The sequence below is a fragment of the Cydia amplana genome, chromosome 15 (genome assembly GCF_948474715.1).
Source record: "Cydia amplana chromosome 15, ilCydAmpl1.1, whole genome shotgun sequence".
NCBI classification, from domain to species: domain Eukaryota; kingdom Metazoa; phylum Arthropoda; class Insecta; order Lepidoptera; family Tortricidae; genus Cydia; species Cydia amplana.
In genome coordinates, this window is record NC_086083.1 from 5,063,139 (window position 1) to 5,081,092 (window position 17,954).

Here is a 17,954-nt window from a genome sequence, read left to right on the forward strand (position 1 = left end):
AAATTCTTTCCTTTCATGAATGATCCATTACCTAGCAAAACCTGAAAAAATTTAACCAGAATGAAAAATGGAACAAGAGACCTAACGATAACATTTAATTATCAACATTTCATTTCTTTCTAAAAATTAATTTGTATTGAAACACAAATTAATTTTTATCACAAAATTAGTTTAGAAAAAAAGCTCTAATCCCTTAAATGAGAATATTTTTCGTTTATATCAGAACTAAATCGTTTTTCTTTCATTTAAATCTTGGCAAAAAGTGTGACTGACTAAAAAGTAAAGGAACAAGTATAAATCATTACTGAATAGCAAATGCTACTAAATTACATTAGGAATTCAGAGTTAAGTTCTTTCTGGCAAAACGCTTAGACTGTGAACTTCAGTTGATACTATCTTTATTTTACTAGTACCTCTGTGAGCTGTAGACCTAGGAAACCCCCATGGACCGTGCACCAATAAAAAAATTGTGTAAAATTCGAATAGAAATTGTAAAGTTACCTTACAGACCTCGCATCTAACCTCTCGCACCTCGCAGCCCGTACAAGATTAGAACATTGAACTTTATTGCTGATACCTGATTATGATACGTTATGACTAAAGTTCTTTGGTGAATAAAAACGAAACAGCAGGCTCAGGCATACATTTTCGCCGCGCGGTAGTAAGAGAGGGTTACGTCTTACGCCCTCGCGAGTTGAACATTTTTTCCCCATCACAAAAAGTGCACAGCGCCGCTAAAGAAGTTTTCACTTCAAAAACTATATAAGTAGGTATCGAAGGTGCTCACAAAATTTCACGAGAATCGGAAGAGAAATACACGGACATACGAAAATCAATGAATAGGTACATAATTATTATGATGATATACATTTATGATATGTAATGGCATCATTTTATAGCATTTTTGGTTATATTTTCTCCACATTTGAGCGCTTTCTCGGTTACTTTCATTTCAGTGCTTGCTAAAGGATCTAATTTTAAAGCCCGTCCACTCTAACGCTTGACGCGTGCGCTTATCACCGTTTCGAAAGATGTTTTGTCGATAGTTGTTTCATCAAAGAAAATCGATTCTTTTTTTAGGCGAAAGCTTGATCAATCGAAGGTATCATTCATTGAAATATCAACAACGGTTTAGGTTAGGTTCGAACTGCGGCCCTTACAGAACTAAAGTGCTACCAGAAAATTAACCTAACCTATGTTTCTAGTAACCCATAGCTCGCCCCTTTTTCCCAAAAGTCTCAAGTCCAAACTTTAAGCGCACCCACTTACCAATCTTTGTTCCAGATTTTAATGTCGGTTATAAATCAAAGGGCGGATGTGGCCCAAAAATTTATAGGATGGCCCTAATGACTAGCATTGTAGACGCTCCATTAATTAAGGGCGCTATTGGTCGCCATTATCTTTCATTCATCTTAAACTTTCAAACTTCACCTGTTAATTCAAGTATTTGTGAGCCCAATTCAGGAATACGTACGTTCATTAACCTTTTCGACGCCGTCAGGCGTGTCTCACTCCGCGATTTCGTCGCTTTGCTACAGGTAGCTAAAAGTACATCCGTTCGGCCCCAATTTTGGGGAAAGCCATAAGCCGCGCGTGGCGCTGTCGCCACCTAGCGGCCATATCTGTGCTGATCGTAACAGACGCGTTTTGTTAGAGAGTGAGTCTTCTGTACTTAGTACTATTATTTATTCTGTGACGCCGTGTCAAACACAAAAGCTGTCTCTCAGACGCCACGTCACCGAAGTGTCAAAACTGAAATTGAACTTCATGCATATGCACCTAGGTCTATGTTGCTCTGTGGTCTATGACCGATTAATACGTCTTTGGCGTTCGACCTGCGGTGCGTATATATCGGTCATTGGCGTCCAAAAGGTTAAGAAAATGTTTTGGTTGTTTATAGCAGTTGGTAGATGGGACGAGAATAAAAAGCGCGTCTTCATGAATAATTATAAGTGCATATTTGTGAATGTGTAGGTATATATGTACAAGTAACATATGCACACAGGCCAGTATCAAAAATAACGGTAACACAGACTATGCAGCAAAAAAAATATAAGTAAGTATATAAGTAATAAGTCCCTGTATGTAAAACAATTAGACTGTTACATATGTAAACCTATACATGCCTATACTTTAGAACGCGAATTCCAGAGTGGCAGTTTTCGCCTTTGTAGGTACATTGTATACTTTTTATTTAATTGTATCTTAACGTGTCTTATGTACAATAAAGTGTTTACATACATACATACTTTTGGCACATGGTTTCGTCCACTAATTTTGATGCAATGTGGTACTTTTGGTGTAAGTATAATCATTACAAATACAAATACAAATACAAATACAAATACAAATAATTTATTGAGAAAAGTATAGTACAGTGGTTGCTCTTAAAGACTAATAATTTATAAAGACAAGTGATTTTCAAATGCCTGAACTAGGATTCCCTGTGTTTCGGGCAGCAAAGGACAATATTAATTATTTATTACTTATTCACTTAATTATAAACTATAGGTATGGTACACAATATAAGTCTTATTACCTAAACAAAAAGTGGATTCTTAAGTTCCATTAAATATCAAAGTACAGTAGGTAATCATTTTACGACTATTAGTAAGTTCTCTGTATCATCGTACGTCATCTTTTGAAGGGCGTTGCTATTAAGACGTGTCTTATTGGTGTTAAGTAAAATTGCTTGCTGGACATTTTTGGTCAGGTACAGCATACTATTTTCTGCATCAGCAGAATTATAAACGGGGGCAAAGTCAATTTTGCGTAAATCATCTCCAAGTTTGTTTATATTTAAACAGCGGCGAACATGATGTTTACAGGTTTCCACGTCGCATGCTTTAGACTCTGATACAGAGAAATTCACTAGGTCAGAAAATATGCTATTGTTCATAGGTAGTTAAACTAATGAAAGTGAATGAAGTGCTATAGAAGTATGTGAAAAGTTAGCGCTCCTAGGCGCCTTCATAATCTATAGAGTTTAAATACCATTGTGTTTAATAGGTAGGTATATCAAGAAAAGTTGAACATGTGTGTGAGTTCTTATAATATTCTACGCTGCTTTTTCACATTAGCTTAAAATAGCACTTTGAAATGCGGAACCCATACATGCACTTTATAGCTCTTTTATACTTTTTAGGGTTCCGTACCCAAAGGGTAACAACGGGACCCTATTACTAAGACTCCGCTGTCCGTCTGTCTGTCTGTCTGTCTGTCCGTCTGTCTGTCACCGTAATAGCTAGACAGTTGAGATTTTCACAGATTATGTATTTCTGTTGCCGCTTTAACAACAAATACTAAAAACAAAATAAAATAAGTATTTAAGTGGAGCTCCCACACAACAAACGTGCTTTTTTTGCCGTTTTTGCGTAATGGTACGGAACCCTTCGTGCGCGAGTCCGACTCGCACTTGGCTGGTTTTTCCTTATAAATATCAGTCCCTAAAAACCTTCCGAGCCATTTGCAAAGCACATGTTAAATCAGAAATTCGGATCAGGAACCGCACAGAAATGTCTAGTATCGAAAAAATATTTCGTCAACAGAATTTGAAGCGTATTCGAGACACGCCCATCCGGTACCTGGGAGCCTTACTGCAAATGGGACTTCGGTCTGTGTGGCGTAAAACATAATGGTCATTATTACGTGGAGCGAAGATTCGATCTTTTTAACTTCTAGCCGCCCAGAGACCTATAAAAAGGTCTCCTGTTCCATTCTAATTTGAACTTTGTGTTGACAAAATAAAATTTCTTTTTGCTTGGCAAGGTTTGACGTATGGGCGGCTAGAGGTTAAGGAAAGGACGCTTAGCAGGAGGGATTTCGTACATTGACCCGCGTGTTCCTATCTCTGTCGTACGCGCATATTATTTTGCTGTCCCGCTCGCTCAGTGTCATTGGCTACGTGCGAGTGATAAAGATAGGAACAGGCGTGTCTATGTCCGAAATTCCTCGTGCTATGCGTCCTTTCTTTCATAAAAGGTAATTGCAAAACCATTATAATGATGTATTATATCTTTTTTAAAAACTTTCGCTAAACTATTTCTGATAAGTAACATTGCAGTTTTTACCTATTTTTTGGCTAGTGTAAAGGATGGCGGTCCGCCCGGTCTAACGTGAGTCATCCTTTAAGGAGAAAAATCATCGATAAAAGATGCCCCCAGATACTTATTTCAGGATTTTTATTAAGTAATTCACCCCCAATCCTTAAAATTAGGGGATGGAATATTGTCATAAGCAACTTACAAAAATAAGTGAAATCCCACCAAGAACATTTTCATGTAAAATGTTGCCAAGACGAAACCATAAGGGTAAGGGTCGCACTCGCACTGTCAAAAAGTAACGAGATCTCTTGTAGAGCCAAGCTTCTAACTCTACAAGCCCTAACTTCAACCAAAAACCATCATCACCAAAAACCCCGACGGCGGATTTGCTCGACGTAATATTCGCCGGTACCCGGTCCGGTCCTCATCGTCAAACAGGGCGATCCACAATCCGTCGATGCATCTTGGTCGTGTTGTTACCTACTGCTCCTGATCGAACTACCCGACAGGAATATTGGGTACAGGTAGGTATACAGCGTGGGAACTCTTAGTTATTTGAAAGCATTATTTCAAGAGTGTGCCCATTTTTATAAATTAGTATCTTCTAATTATAAACTGAAAATAGATGTCGATCATATACTAAAGATGAAGTCACGAAGTCCGGACCCCTTTGTTTGACATAATGATTAAAAGTCACAGTGTAATGATTATCATTAGTCATAATTCTGAAACCGTTAACTTTTGAGGATTTTCGTTAGGTTATCCTATAGATAGATAGGTTAGGTTAGGTTTGTTTTATGGCAATCCTGAAAAGTTACGCGTTTCTGAGAAAAACCAAATGATGACTAATGAAAATGCAGACAAACAATACATTATGGCTTTAAACTTTATGGGAAACAATAGAGACCCGACGAAGTCATTAAGTGGCAGAGAGTCTTTAGCTGTCGCGGCTAACGCCATAAACCCATGCCACCCTGTCACAGCGGAACCCAATGCTATGCCAATGCTGCTACAGTCGCATTCAAATATTAGTGTCACTAATTAAAAAACACAAAACAAACTAGGTACCTATTTCATAATAAAAATATATTTGTTCCCAAAGTTCCTAACAAATTAGCGATTTCAAACGAATTCAATTTGCATTCAAAAAGTAAAATTTGGTGAAGTGCAGCTGCAGATGAAGACCAAAGCGTAACTTCACAATGATATATAATATATTTAACATTATTTGCCATACAAATAAATAACACTTACTTAATGAATGCACGTGTCGAAAATACCTGCAATTTATAAGTTATCGATTTGAGATTATCTGATTTAATGAACGCGATAACGTTCTAGATTGTATTATTACAGTAATCCTCGATGCATGCAAAAATAGACAGGGGAGTCATCTGCCTCATCGTACATAGAGTCCGTCTAAATTAACTCTGAAGCGACAAATGACATGTCACCTGTAATGTAAGAGCGAAAGAAGAAAAAGAAATAGGTAAATCAACATTTTCTTGTTATTATTCTGTCCCGTCAGCCAGGGGTTAATATTAAGTAGGTAGCACTGTTTCTTAGAAATAATGTTGTATAACGATCTACTAGCGGCCTTATTAGATAGCACATTGTGGAAAGGCCTTATAACTACCACAAAAGTGCGTTCTGGTTAATTTATATATCATAAAACCGGGGTTTTGTGATATAGGTCTGCAGCGGTATCATGGTGGCATTTTTATCACCTGTCAAGTCATGCTCATGCGTCACTTTCGCACTTACTTACATACTTGTTAGAACGTGACAGGCATGGTGACAAATGATAAAGAGCCGACCATCTTAGCCCTACAGCCAGCCTATTATGGATAGCTTTATCCATCTTTATCCACGTGATAAAATAACTGTCACTGTTTAACACCGTGGGAAAGAAAGTGACGGACACCGTTTTATCACGCTGTCACGTAGACAAGAACGACCATCATATCCGTACAGGAGATCGTAACCATGTCGACAAGTGACAAGGAAAAGTTGATTCATCCAAATACCGTATCTATAGATTAAATTAATTATTTGGCGAATCAATCAGCCTAATTAATTATTGTCACTGTGGCGAGGTTTGTGACCGGCTAGCGTCATGTTTCGGGCTGTGGCGTTGTTTTTAATTTTTAGTTTAGCTTATGCTAAACATGAAATTTACTATGGGTAAGTTTAGTTTAAGTGAATTTAAGTAACATCATTATCAGCAATACCAGCATACTCGTATAATAATCTAAGTTCCCAGCTGGGCGTCACTGTTACGGATGTCAGTTTCATGTTCCTGAAGGGTAACATTCCATTTCTGACCGCAGCTGCACTACCTAGGTACTGGTACTGGACGCGTCGGTGTTAGGTACTGTCAATTTCCATAGTAAAATGAACAGTAGTGCAGCTGCGGTTGAAAATGGACTATCACCTTAAAGGTGACATTCGGATAGTAACTGCAGCCGCATTACTGTTGCTGTATTACTGCTGGTGCAGCGGCGTTAACGCGGGCGTTGTCACTGTTGATACAATGAGCGTTGCCGCATTACCGGTAATTAGAACGTTCAATCTGTCATTCATGTTATCAAGCAAACTGACAGTGACAGTCCGTGTCAACGTCGCAGCAGTCATGCCGCAATAGTGGCAGCTGCAGTTGCCATCCGAATGTCACCTTAATAAATTACGTTGCTGGTGTTGACGCATTGCTATTGCAATAAGAACGTTCAATCGGTCACTCATTTTATTATACAAGGTAGACAGTGCCTTCGCCAATTTCCTACTGCTGCAGAACTACAGCAGTAATGCTGCATCAGCAATGCTGCTACAACCGTAATCAAAATGAAAATGATGACAAAATGAGTGAATGACAGTCGTAATTAAGTAAGAGCCGGGGTTCGAAACACGACTACCGGTTTGGAAGCCATAAATTAATGAATGCGGAAATGGTACTCGACACACATCATCATCATTATATCAGGCTTTTATCGCCCACTGAGCGAATCACATCCAAAAGTGACCCGCAATGGCCGCAATCTTCCGAATGTCGCGAAAGCGGCCATCATTCTGTTCACATTTTGGTCAATCTGCCGTCACTCTACCTGGCAAGTGGCAACATGTCCCGCCCAACTTCATTTTAGTTTGGTAATGCTAATGACGCATCTCACGTCCATCACATAGACACATCATAATAATGTTGTCTTGCTTACAGCCATCAAATTTTCAAAGTCACCGTAAAAGATCATGACCATGTCCTGCTGCTTAAAGATCTGGAAGAGGATTTCGGTCTGGACATATGGTCGGAAGCCACCCTGGACCATCCAGGTGTAGTCATGGTGTCAGGAGCCAGGACCAAGATGTTCCAGGATCTGATGGCTGATGAGGGGATACAGGCTGAGCTGGAAGTGGACAATGTGAAGGCGTAAGTTTCTTCAAACTATTTGAATAAAATACCTACGTACCCGTCTAATAACAAATTGCTTCAAGAAATCGCTGATTGTACTTTTTTTTATTAAATCGTCATGGAGACGATTTTAAAGAGCCTAAGGGTAGCATTCCATTTCTGACCGCAGCTGCACTACTGGTACTGAACGCGTCGCTGTTACTGTCAATTTCCATAATAAAATGAACAGTAGTGCAGCTGCGGTTGAAAATGGACTGTCACCTTAAAATGCTGATGATAATCTGATAATGAAATAAAATGGCAGAACTTTAGTGATACCTACTGAAGTGAAATTTAACGGCGGCATTATCAAATTTTGCAAGATAACAAACAATGACAAATGCATGTCGATTTGTATAATTTGTCAGTGTTTGTTTTTGTTCAACATAAAAAAAATTGTTGGATTTTGAAAATATCCGTCCGTAAGTCCGTTGTCATTTTCTTGAGTCAAAGAGAGTACCTATTGTTAGTATAGCCTCCTAGTCCCAGAAGCTTAAGTTTTGTTTTTTAATTTGGAACCTTGTCTTATTTTAATAAAAAAAAAAATTGAAATAAAGCCTTTATAAAGGCCCCTGGGACTAAGGAGGACAGAGTATTTTTCGAACCACAACGTAAAATTCTTGTTCAATTTGCTTTCGTGATCGTAATTGTTTGATAATATTTTTGTGTATTTCAGTTTGTTGGATTTGGAAGATAAATTATTCGGAAATGCGTCGAGCAAGAACCGCACATCTACTAAAGCATCGACTTTGGCTTTGCCTTTGAATAACGTCTACAGATATGAAGAGGTATTTTAAATACATCTATTAAAACAATTTCGTTTTACAGATTATTGATTGTATTTTTATTAAATAAGTTAACAAGCCAAACATTATAAACTACATAAAACTACAACTAACTACAATAACTAATTAGATAGTATAGACGAAACTGTTTGAAAAGCCAGTTGAAAACTGCAAAAAAATGAGTTTTTAATTTGAAACATGTAGCGTAGGTAGTACTAAAAAAGGAATTTTTGAAATTGAACCCAATGTGGAGTAAAATATGGCTTTTCAACGACTTCTACGCAAAGTCACGGACGGAAACTAGTATGACAATAGTAAATATTATAAATTGTATTTTTTTTAATACCTAACATTAAGTGTGTAACTTTAATTTTCAGATTGACGCATATTTGGAAGAATTGGCAAGAGCATACCCAAACGTTGTTACTTTGGTAAACGCTGGCAAAAGTTTCGAAGGCAGAGACATCAAGTATTTAAAGATATCTACCACTAACTTCCAGGTTGGTAGGCCGGATACTAATCTACTATCTAGTACTAACTAGGGGAGGGACCTTTGGGCAGTCGGGAGTCTCGGGCACCCCATTGTAAACCACTTTTATTTTATTTGTAAGTTTAATTCTAATTTTATTTACCTTTTTTTTCCAGGATACCAGCAAACCAGTAGTGTACATGGAGTCTTTACTACACGCCCGTGAATGGATCACGCAGTCAGCCACTCTGTACGCGATACAGAAGCTTGTCATTGACGTTACTGAGCAAGACCTGCTGCAGAACATCGACTGGATCATCTTGCCTATTGCCAACCCTGACGGGTTCGAGTTCACGCATACTAATGTAAGATATTATAGATTATAGTTGAGACATAACTAATTTCGTTTTAAGGGGTTTAAACTATCGACACAAAGCTAGAAGGTTTGTCATTTCGGTGCCCAACCTTCTTGTCATTTGACCGTATCATCATAATCTATATTTAATTTAAAACCTAATTTTAGCAACGTTTATGGAGAAAGAACCGTGCCGTCGGCTACATGGTCGGCAATTTGTGCGTCGGAGTCGATCTCAACCGCAACTTCGATGCTTTCTGGTCCGAAGCTTCCAGTAACATCGTCTGCATGGACACTTTCCACGGCAGCGGTCCCTTCTCCGAACCAGAAACAGCCATCATCAGGAACATCGTAGACGAGCATAAGGACCGATTGGAACTGTTTCTCGACATCCACAGTTTTGGAAGCATGATCTTATATGGTTACGGAAATGGTGTTCTTCCAGCCAATGGTCTCAACCTTCATCTTGTCGGCGTCCGCATGGCCCAAGAAATAGACGCTGTCAAAATGAGTTGGAACAACAACTATATAGTCGGTAATGTCGCTTTGGTGTTGTACGATGCGTCAGGGTCTGCTATGGACTATGCGAAGCTTTCGGGAGTACCGTTAGCGTATACATTTGAACTGCCGGGTCATAGATTTGGCTTTGGAACTGGTGCCGGATTCTTTGTGGATCCTGATTTTATTGAGCAGGCTGGATTTGAAACCTGGGAAGGTATTAAGGCAGGTGCCAGAAGCGCACTGGCGAGCTACAGAACGAAGATTAATGCAAAATAAATTGTAATATATAGGTAAAAGCGTTTAATATGAAAATTGTTGTTTTATTTAATGCATTTGTCCAGATTAAATTATTTTAATAAACTGCATTCCATCAAATATAAAATAAAGCCTAATATTGCAGTTAATATTTTATTATTATAAAACTTATTTCAAAGATATTCCAATTTTAATAAATATGATACCAATTTTATTTTTAATTTCAAGCGGTTCTCTGGCAATATATGAAGTGCTTACGGGAGTTACGGGAGGCACCGAGATCGAAATGAAATTTATAACATGCTTGAAAAATTTGAACAAATACAGAGAGTCACAAATTTTGATATTTCATCCCTACAAAAATTGAAATAAAAATGTATCCTTGTTAGCCTTCTTTGTCGATAGTGATCCATTTATTGGTAACTAATTATAGTGTGGTGGTATTTTGTTACAATGTTGTTGACAAATTATCACCGTGTAACATTAAGCAGAAATAAGTTTCAAAGACACTTCATCAATCACTACTATCATGCCTATCGTAAATATTTGATAGTTTATCTCGAAATAATATAAAGTTTAGGTATTTAAACATTATCAATTATCTTACCACCCTGATAGTTCTGATACCACCTGCCTATGTCAAGAAAATTTAACTTCTAATCTCGCCGTTATTACCGTTCTTGCGGGCGTGTTAACGTTTTTTGTAAAATGTTATTTTTATTTTTGACAAGTGTGGTGCCTCTAGTGGTTGCTAAAAATGAATTGTATATGGGGTAAGTAAGACAGCTTAAATTTTCTGTGAGATTGACTGCATTGTCCAAATTTTACTGATATTTAACTTTGATTACGAAGCGTGTGTCGTAATATGTATGAAACAATTTATATGAAGAAACTATGTTGGTTCTTAAGTATTCTCATATGAGGAAGGAAGACCAAATTTTCAAACTGCCAATTACGCCACTTAAAACACGAGAGCCATCATTCTTCTTCTTCGTCCTCGCGCTATGTTATCCCGGCATTTTTGCTGGCCTGCCTGGGGTCCGCTTGGCAACTAATCCCATGACTTGGCGTCATGCAACAAGGCATTATTGGGTCTTGGTTGGCAACAAGGCACTAACGAGAGCCAAATGTAATATATATATATACATTATATTACATTATTATTACAAGTTGCAAAGTTATTTAACAACTAAGATTATTCTTTCATTTTCATAATTTTGCTCAGATGGGTTTCACGCCGGGTCTCTATTGTTTCCCAAATAGTTTTAAGCCATAATGTATTGTTTGCCCGAATTTTCGTTATTCATAATTCATTTGGTTCAGAAACGCGTCACTTTTCAGGATTGCCATAAAACAAACCTAACCTAACCTAACCTATCTATAGGATAACCTAACGAAAATCCTAAAATGTTAACGGTTTCAGTTTTATGACTAGTGATGAATGATAATATGACTTAAAACTTTATGGAAAACAACGGGACCCCTTTTACGCCGTCGTGCGCTATAGAACTGCCTCACTAGTTAGTAGCAGCTCTAACAACATCCTGAATGCTTGTAGCAGGGATCGGATATCGGTATTTTTGTATGGGAACGGTATTTTGTCGTTCTTTGCTATATTATTTCATTTCTAATTGGGCAATATAATAATACGAAGGGATGGTGGCGTTACCTAAACACACAACTGAATCCTACATTTTGAGTATAAAATAATTGAAAAACTGTGGTTATTTCGATGTTTTAGCAAAAAACCGGTTCCGATCCCTGGTTTGTAGGAAAGCCTAATTCTTGCACAAAACATTAACTAATTAATAATCATGGGTAGTTAATTTTGTGGAATTTATTTTAGTTAATTCAATATTTTAAACATAAACAATAGATTTTAAGTCACTATGTACCTAACCAATGGATCTCAGTTATTTGGATAAAGAAATGATAATATGATTATCTATTTGCAGGCACAAAGTTTACAATGTTAAACTCACGTCACAACAGCAGCAGGAGAATTTAAATCTGTTAAAAGCAGATATAATAGACTACTGGATAAAGCCAAACTTCAAGTATGACTTTACAGGGTTAGCCATGGTGCCTCCCTCACACTTCAGCTGGTTTGAGGAAAGGCTTGATGAGCTGGAAATCGATAAAGAAATTGTAATTGAAGACGTATACGAGTAAGTTAATGAAGTACCTACTCGCCATATTTTTATTTGTAAATACTACTGAAAGTACACTGGTGTGCGTAGTAACCACATTTGTTGCTAGGAAACGGTAAATGTACCACATTGATGTTTATATCAACCCATGACAACATACTTTTTTATATTTACAGATACTTAACTGCCAAGGAATCAAGTGTCACAAAGAAGGTATCAAGCAACGCTTTTAAAAACGAATACCCAAATGAAACAGACGGATCCGATGGCGAGGGAGATGAAAACGATAGAAATGAAGAAAATAACGTCACTGGCGAAGACGAAATTGATGGCAATGAAACTGAAGAAACAAATTTCACTGACGAAGACGAAAATGGTGGCAATGAAACTGAGGAAACTAATTTCATTGATGAAGATGGGGACGGTGGCGATGAAATCGAAGAAACTAACGTCACTGATGAAGATCGGGACGATGGTGATGAAACTGAGGAAACTGATGTCACTGATGAAGATGGGGACGGTGGCGATGAAACCGAAGAAACTAACGCCACTGATGAAGATGGGGATGGTGGCGTTGAAACCGAAGAAACTAACGTCACTGATGAAGATGGGGACGATGGCGATGAAACTGAAGAAACTAACGTCACTGATGAAGATGGGGACGGTGGCGATGAAACCGAAGAAACCAACGTCACTGATGAAGACGATAGAACCGAAGAGATTGACGTAACCGAGGAAAGTGAAGAGGATGACATCACTTTTGATTTTGACGGTTATTATCGATACAACACAGTTAGTACCTTACTACAGTTAATGGACTATATAGCCCTGTCCTGCCGAATTTTTGTTTATAAATCCGTTAGCTTTCAATACCCGGTATTTGGATTAAATTATAGCCACCATAAGTATGAGCATAATGTTTCACGTAAATGCCACTATTGACAGTGTTTACGCTAACTCAATATTACCCTAAGTATTTTTATTATTTGAACTTTGTCCATTTATTAGAAACTGTAACATACTTATATCAAATTTAACTCACTCAAATGGTGTAACAATTCTAACCCGGTATCCTTGTTTTCAGATACTGAACTACATATACAAAATACGCGATGCATATGAAGATTCTCAGACCGCTTCTATTAAAGTTGTAGAATTTGCTTCAACTGATCTTAACAGACCTTTAGTATATCTAAAATTAAGCAGAACCGGTGGCGAAGAAAACAAGCCCATTATTGTTATCGAGGGAGGAATAAATCCAAGGCAATGGATCACTATACCCTCTGCTTTTAAGATTGTAGAAGAAGTATTAGAAAGTAACCAAGCGAGATATTTAGATAATTTTGATTGGATTGTCGTACCTGTAGTAAATCCTGATGGATATGAATACACGCATACTGACGTAAGTAGTAAAAACCAACTCCAAGGTGATGTCTTTAGTTACTTAGATACGGTGGCGGACTAGAACTCATTTTTATTTGGCTCTATTGGAGTTGTTATTGGTAACTATAGATACATACACACCTTTAAGTCTGCTATTAAATCAACAGGAAATTTGTAATATTTTTATGTTGTGTGCATTTATGTATAAGTACTTTTAAGTCTTATTTTTTTACAGCTTCGTCTTTGGGAGAAGAACCTCAGCACGAAAAGCAATTTGGGCTTCATATGTCCTGGCGTCAATATCAACAGAAATTTCAATATCGACTGGTCCAGAGCCGATTCTAGTTCCAGTGCTTGTAGTCACCTTTATGCTGGCACTGGAGCGAACTCTGAAATTGAAACCCAATTAATTCAAAGTATCGTAGATACTTACAGAGATCGGATCAGCATGTACATTTCTCTACAGAATGGTGGAGGCTATATCTCTTATCCTTGGCAGTATGAATTCGCTGCAAGTGGCACATTCAGACAAAACCATTTGCTTGCCATGGGAATGGTAGCAGCAATGCAAGATGAATATCATCTGGATATAGCATCAGTAGCTTACGGAGATAGAGCGTCTGGTACGAGTTCAGATTATGCTAGAATTAATGATGTGCTGTATGCTTTTAATATTGATATTGTTAGACGAGGAACTGACGGAGTTATTGTACCAGAAAATGAAATTGTTGACATTGTCGAAGATGTTTGGCGTGCTGTGGCTGTCGCAGCTGATAATTTGATAAACTAAAATAAAAATAAAGAAACAAAAGAAGATTAATTCCTTTTTAGTTATTAAATAAATCACAGCAAACTACGTAGACAAATCATGATATATACCTACCTATTGTTAGTTATTCTTGAAACAAAAACATGTTAACTGCTAAGCAGCCATCTTATGAGCATATAGACAAATAGGCTTAATTGGCATCACTGAAAGGAAGTTAATTTAGATATCGCTGTCAGTCATTTAATTGACTTGTTAAATCAAATGTAATATATTAAATTTTCACAAAACAACAACATTCAGGCTGAATATATGTACAGCAACATACATTGTCTTGTATTTGTAATTAACGTTTATTATTATTCATAAACCTCTATCAATCACTCTATCTTTAAAAAAAAAAACCGTATCAAAATCCGTTGCGTAATTTTAAAGATCTAAGCATACAGACACACATATAGACAGCGGGAAGCGATTTTGTTTTATACTATGTAGTGATTACTTCAGCAAAATTCCGTCATTCTAGTACTTAGTCAAAATGCGCTACAAAATCATTTCTGGTCACAACTCAGTGCTTATTGAAATAAAACTGATTTAAAAGTAGAAATGTCTCACCAAATTGGAAACTGATCCCTTACGAAGAAAGGGAAAATCTCATTTTAAACTCTGCAATAACGACCCTCTTTCAAAATTTAATACGTTCCGATAAGATTTGTTGCAGTGTCTCTTCAACTGCCTCAGATGGAAATTCTATTATTGAGAAATGGGAATATTAAATGGCTACCATTATTTAATTTTTTGCGAAGAATTGTATTGTGTTTTGGAATGCGATATTTTTTGTATTAACTATGTTCCATTTTTGCGTGGCATTGAGGATCGTTCGATAACTGTAGGTGTCTCGAATTCTAGATACCTATTTTTTTTTTCAAATCTTATCTTTGTTGTAGGTATTTGTTTTTGTGTACGACAAGAGATAGATAAATAGTATAGGTACTAGCTAGGCTGTCGACGAAACCTTTTGTCGATGTATATTTTGTAATACCGGCTAGTTTTTTAGCTTCAAAAATAGAGGCAAAATTCAGAACTCAGGCTTCGTCAATATACCTAATCAAGCAAAAAACATCTGCAACACGCTTCGACAAAATATGCAATATTTTAGAAATAAAAAGTTAGTAAAAAAAATTGAGTCTGGATGAGGTCATGGGCTAGTCTCATCCAGGCCAGGCGCTTCATTCATCTGAAAGCGGCAACACTTTGGTCCATCTGCCATCATTCTGCTTGGCAGACGTCACTCATCACGTTGTACCTACCTTAGTGCGGCGTCGGATCTCGACATTCCTCATTTTCCTGTATTAAGTGAACTATATATTGAATAACGATAAACTATAACAGGTAAACAAGTAAAACGAATAAAGTAATAAAAACAACAAAAATGGAACAGACATTCTGTGCCGAACAGTTCTCTTTTAGAACAACGTCGGTACAGTTGCAGGACAAGGAGCAATTTCCGATTAACCTGGCGTTGTTCTCAACGCTGGACGAGCATCGGCCTCAACTCAAGCCAACTATTAGTCTTATACATCACTACGTAAATGATATTTAGAATATCCACTGATATTCTATATTAGGTGGACTGACTTGAAGTACAATTTATTTATTCATAAAAACAAAGAAATAAACAGACATAATAAAACTTATAATTCAAGTACAAAAAAATCTACAATTTTTTCAAATTTTATTAAGGTTAGGTCCCCGGGTTACAAATTTACAATGGGCTAAGAGCAACTCTTGTAAGAAAAAGAAACAAAGATATCCTAAGACATTATAGGTATCTAAATTTAATGATAAGACTAAGAATAAAACGAATGCATAGGTAAATAAAATTAACTTAAAAATACTTAGTCTCATGTGCGGAAAGAGGAGAGTCGTGGAATGTATGGGGCCCGTTTCTCTTGTCCCACGTGACCTTATGCAAAAAGTTTGATTGCAGATTGTATAATTACATTAATGATAAACTTTAAATAAATGTCATATACTAAGAATAAGTGACCAAGGCCTCCAGTGCCCCAGGCTGGAATCGAACCAGCGTCCTCTGCTATCGCGGCAGGTGCCTGTGCCATTTGGCCACTGGGCCACAGCGGCATAGGTCGAATTTTTCCAAGTATACCTATGCACTTCTTACTGAAGGCTTATGGCGCCCCCTGGCCACCTCTAAGGTAGGTATGGTTCGACCTTTCTAACTGGATCATCTCAGGTGATACCGAGTTAGCGAGAGAGATGGCGCTGCCAATCAATGTATTAGAACAAATTAAATTATTACCTTATCAGCTGCCGCGATAGCAGAGGACGCTGGTTCGATTCCAGCCTGGGGCACTGGAGGCCTTGGTCACTTTTTCTTAGTATATGACATTTATTTAAAGTTTATAATTTATATAGTAGTGTGTCTACTTGAATTAAAAACAAATTAAAATATTTTCTGAAAATAATTTAATTTGTTCTAATAAGTACATTAATGATGTTACATATCGAGGAATTAATGCGAACATCGAAATTCGAAGGTCGTCTATCTTCTTCTTTATCGCTCCAGCCTTAACGAGAGACAAAGACGGAACAGAGATACAGTTTTTTTTAATAATTCCAGTTTTCGAAGTTCGCGGAAAGCCACCTGGTGTACAGACCCAAACTCGGTAAAAGACAAGAATAGTATCCTTGACTTTCTGCGCACGTATTTTGACTTTGAAAAAAGAAACGTAACGGTCACGGCATTTGAAATAGGTTTGGTGTCGACGGAATCGATAGTTGCTTGTCTATTTGTAGTTTTAGAGGAAGAGAGAAAACGAATTTTGGTCGGTGATGCGGTTTTTAAACTTTCAATGAGATAGTGTAGGGTACATAAGTACATACCTACACGTAGTGCTGGGATTTGCATAGACGATGATTACAGATTTTATAACGCGTTTTTTCTCTAGGTAGAAAACTAGCTTAATTTAACGTAAAGATATTATACCAAAAATATCCGCGAACTCTCAATGTTCATTATCAATATATATTCATTGCAATCTAATTCGAACCTTTCATAAACCAAATAAAGTAGCATTTCCATTGTCAAGTTGCCTTTTACAAACAAATAAAATTCATCCCCAATTACTAACTGTTCGTAAATGTTGGTACAATTGTTTTTTTTTTATAAGTACTGTATCTACTGTTCTTTCTTTTGTGTGAAGTGAGGTTATTTTGCAATGCACGCATCGTATTTGTAGTTTCCACATTAGTGCCATTTTTACCGACTTCCCCCCTCCCTTTTGTCCAGCGTGCACCGCACGTCCGGCTCCGAGCAATATGCACTCCCCCCCCTCCTTAAACGCGGAGGCATTTGCTGGATTCCCCTTTAGTACCTGGGGAAAACAATTGTCTGTTTTGTAATTTAGGTTCTTGCTTTTTTTTCGAGTGGACTTAATGGATTTTTCAAGTAGGCTTGAATTTTAACTAGGATGTTTATTCACATAACATATATTATACAGAGTGCTTCCTGTAACAGGAGCAATAAATTAAACTGTAGGCTGTACTCCTCAAACTGACCAACATTTGTTCAGCAACTTTTGAAAATAATTCAGGTTTTGATTTTTATTACACTTTAAAGTTTATTCTAAGACGTAATGTATTGCAAATTTTGTTATGTTTAAAGCGTGACAAGCAACGTCAAACACTAATGTCAGCGTACATTGAAGGCAATATTTGTTTGTATGAAAAAGAGGAAGTCTAAATTCATAATTAAGGATTCATAATTTTTAAAAGTTGCTGAACA

The 17,954-nt window shown here is 37.1% G+C and overlaps 2 protein-coding genes across 2 annotated transcripts; both read left to right on the forward strand.

Annotated features, from left to right (window-relative positions):
- The first annotated feature begins 6,124 nt into the window (after nucleotides 1-6,124).
- Nucleotides 6,125-9,904, forward strand: LOC134654489 (carboxypeptidase B-like). Its single transcript, XM_063509931.1, has 6 exons — nucleotides 6,125-6,227; nucleotides 7,255-7,464; nucleotides 8,162-8,273; nucleotides 8,648-8,770; nucleotides 8,916-9,104; nucleotides 9,263-9,904. Exons 1-6 carry the CDS (start codon nucleotides 6,160-6,162, stop codon nucleotides 9,869-9,871), a joined length of 1,311 nt encoding a protein of 436 aa, XP_063366001.1. The 5' UTR covers nucleotides 6,125-6,159; the 3' UTR covers nucleotides 9,872-9,904.
- A 620-nt stretch (nucleotides 9,905-10,524) lies between these two features.
- On the forward strand, nucleotides 10,525-14,179 carry LOC134654788 (carboxypeptidase B-like). The gene is made up of 5 exons (XM_063510258.1): nucleotides 10,525-10,623; nucleotides 11,806-12,018; nucleotides 12,177-12,809; nucleotides 13,009-13,402; nucleotides 13,619-14,179. Exons 1-5 carry the CDS (start codon nucleotides 10,559-10,561, stop codon nucleotides 14,171-14,173), a joined length of 1,860 nt encoding a protein of 619 aa, XP_063366328.1. The 5' UTR covers nucleotides 10,525-10,558; the 3' UTR covers nucleotides 14,174-14,179.
- Nucleotides 14,180-17,954: the final 3,775 nt, after the last annotated feature.

What these genes read in the sequence shown, in the direction of transcription:
- LOC134654489 (XM_063509931.1), top strand. Translation starts at nt 6,160, where the DNA reads ATGTTTCGGGCTGTGGCGTTGTTTTTAATTTTTAGTTTAGCTTATGCT. An exon ending in AAACATGAAATTTACTATGG is followed by an intron (nt 6,228 to 7,254) that starts GTAAGTTTAGTT and finishes TCTTGCTTACAG; the next exon opens with CCATCAAATTTTCAAAGTCA. An exon ending in TCGAGTTCACGCATACTAAT is followed by an intron (nt 9,105 to 9,262) that starts GTAAGATATTAT and finishes ACCTAATTTTAG; the next exon opens with CAACGTTTATGGAGAAAGAA.
- LOC134654788 (XM_063510258.1), top strand. Translation starts at nt 10,559, where the DNA reads ATGTTATTTTTATTTTTGACAAGTGTGGTGCCTCTAGTGGTTGCTAAA. An exon ending in AAAAATGAATTGTATATGGG is followed by an intron (nt 10,624 to 11,805) that starts GTAAGTAAGACA and finishes ATCTATTTGCAG; the next exon opens with GCACAAAGTTTACAATGTTA. An exon ending in ACAGTTAGTACCTTACTACA is followed by an intron (nt 12,810 to 13,008) that starts GTTAATGGACTA and finishes TCCATTTATTAG; the next exon opens with AAACTGTAACATACTTATAT.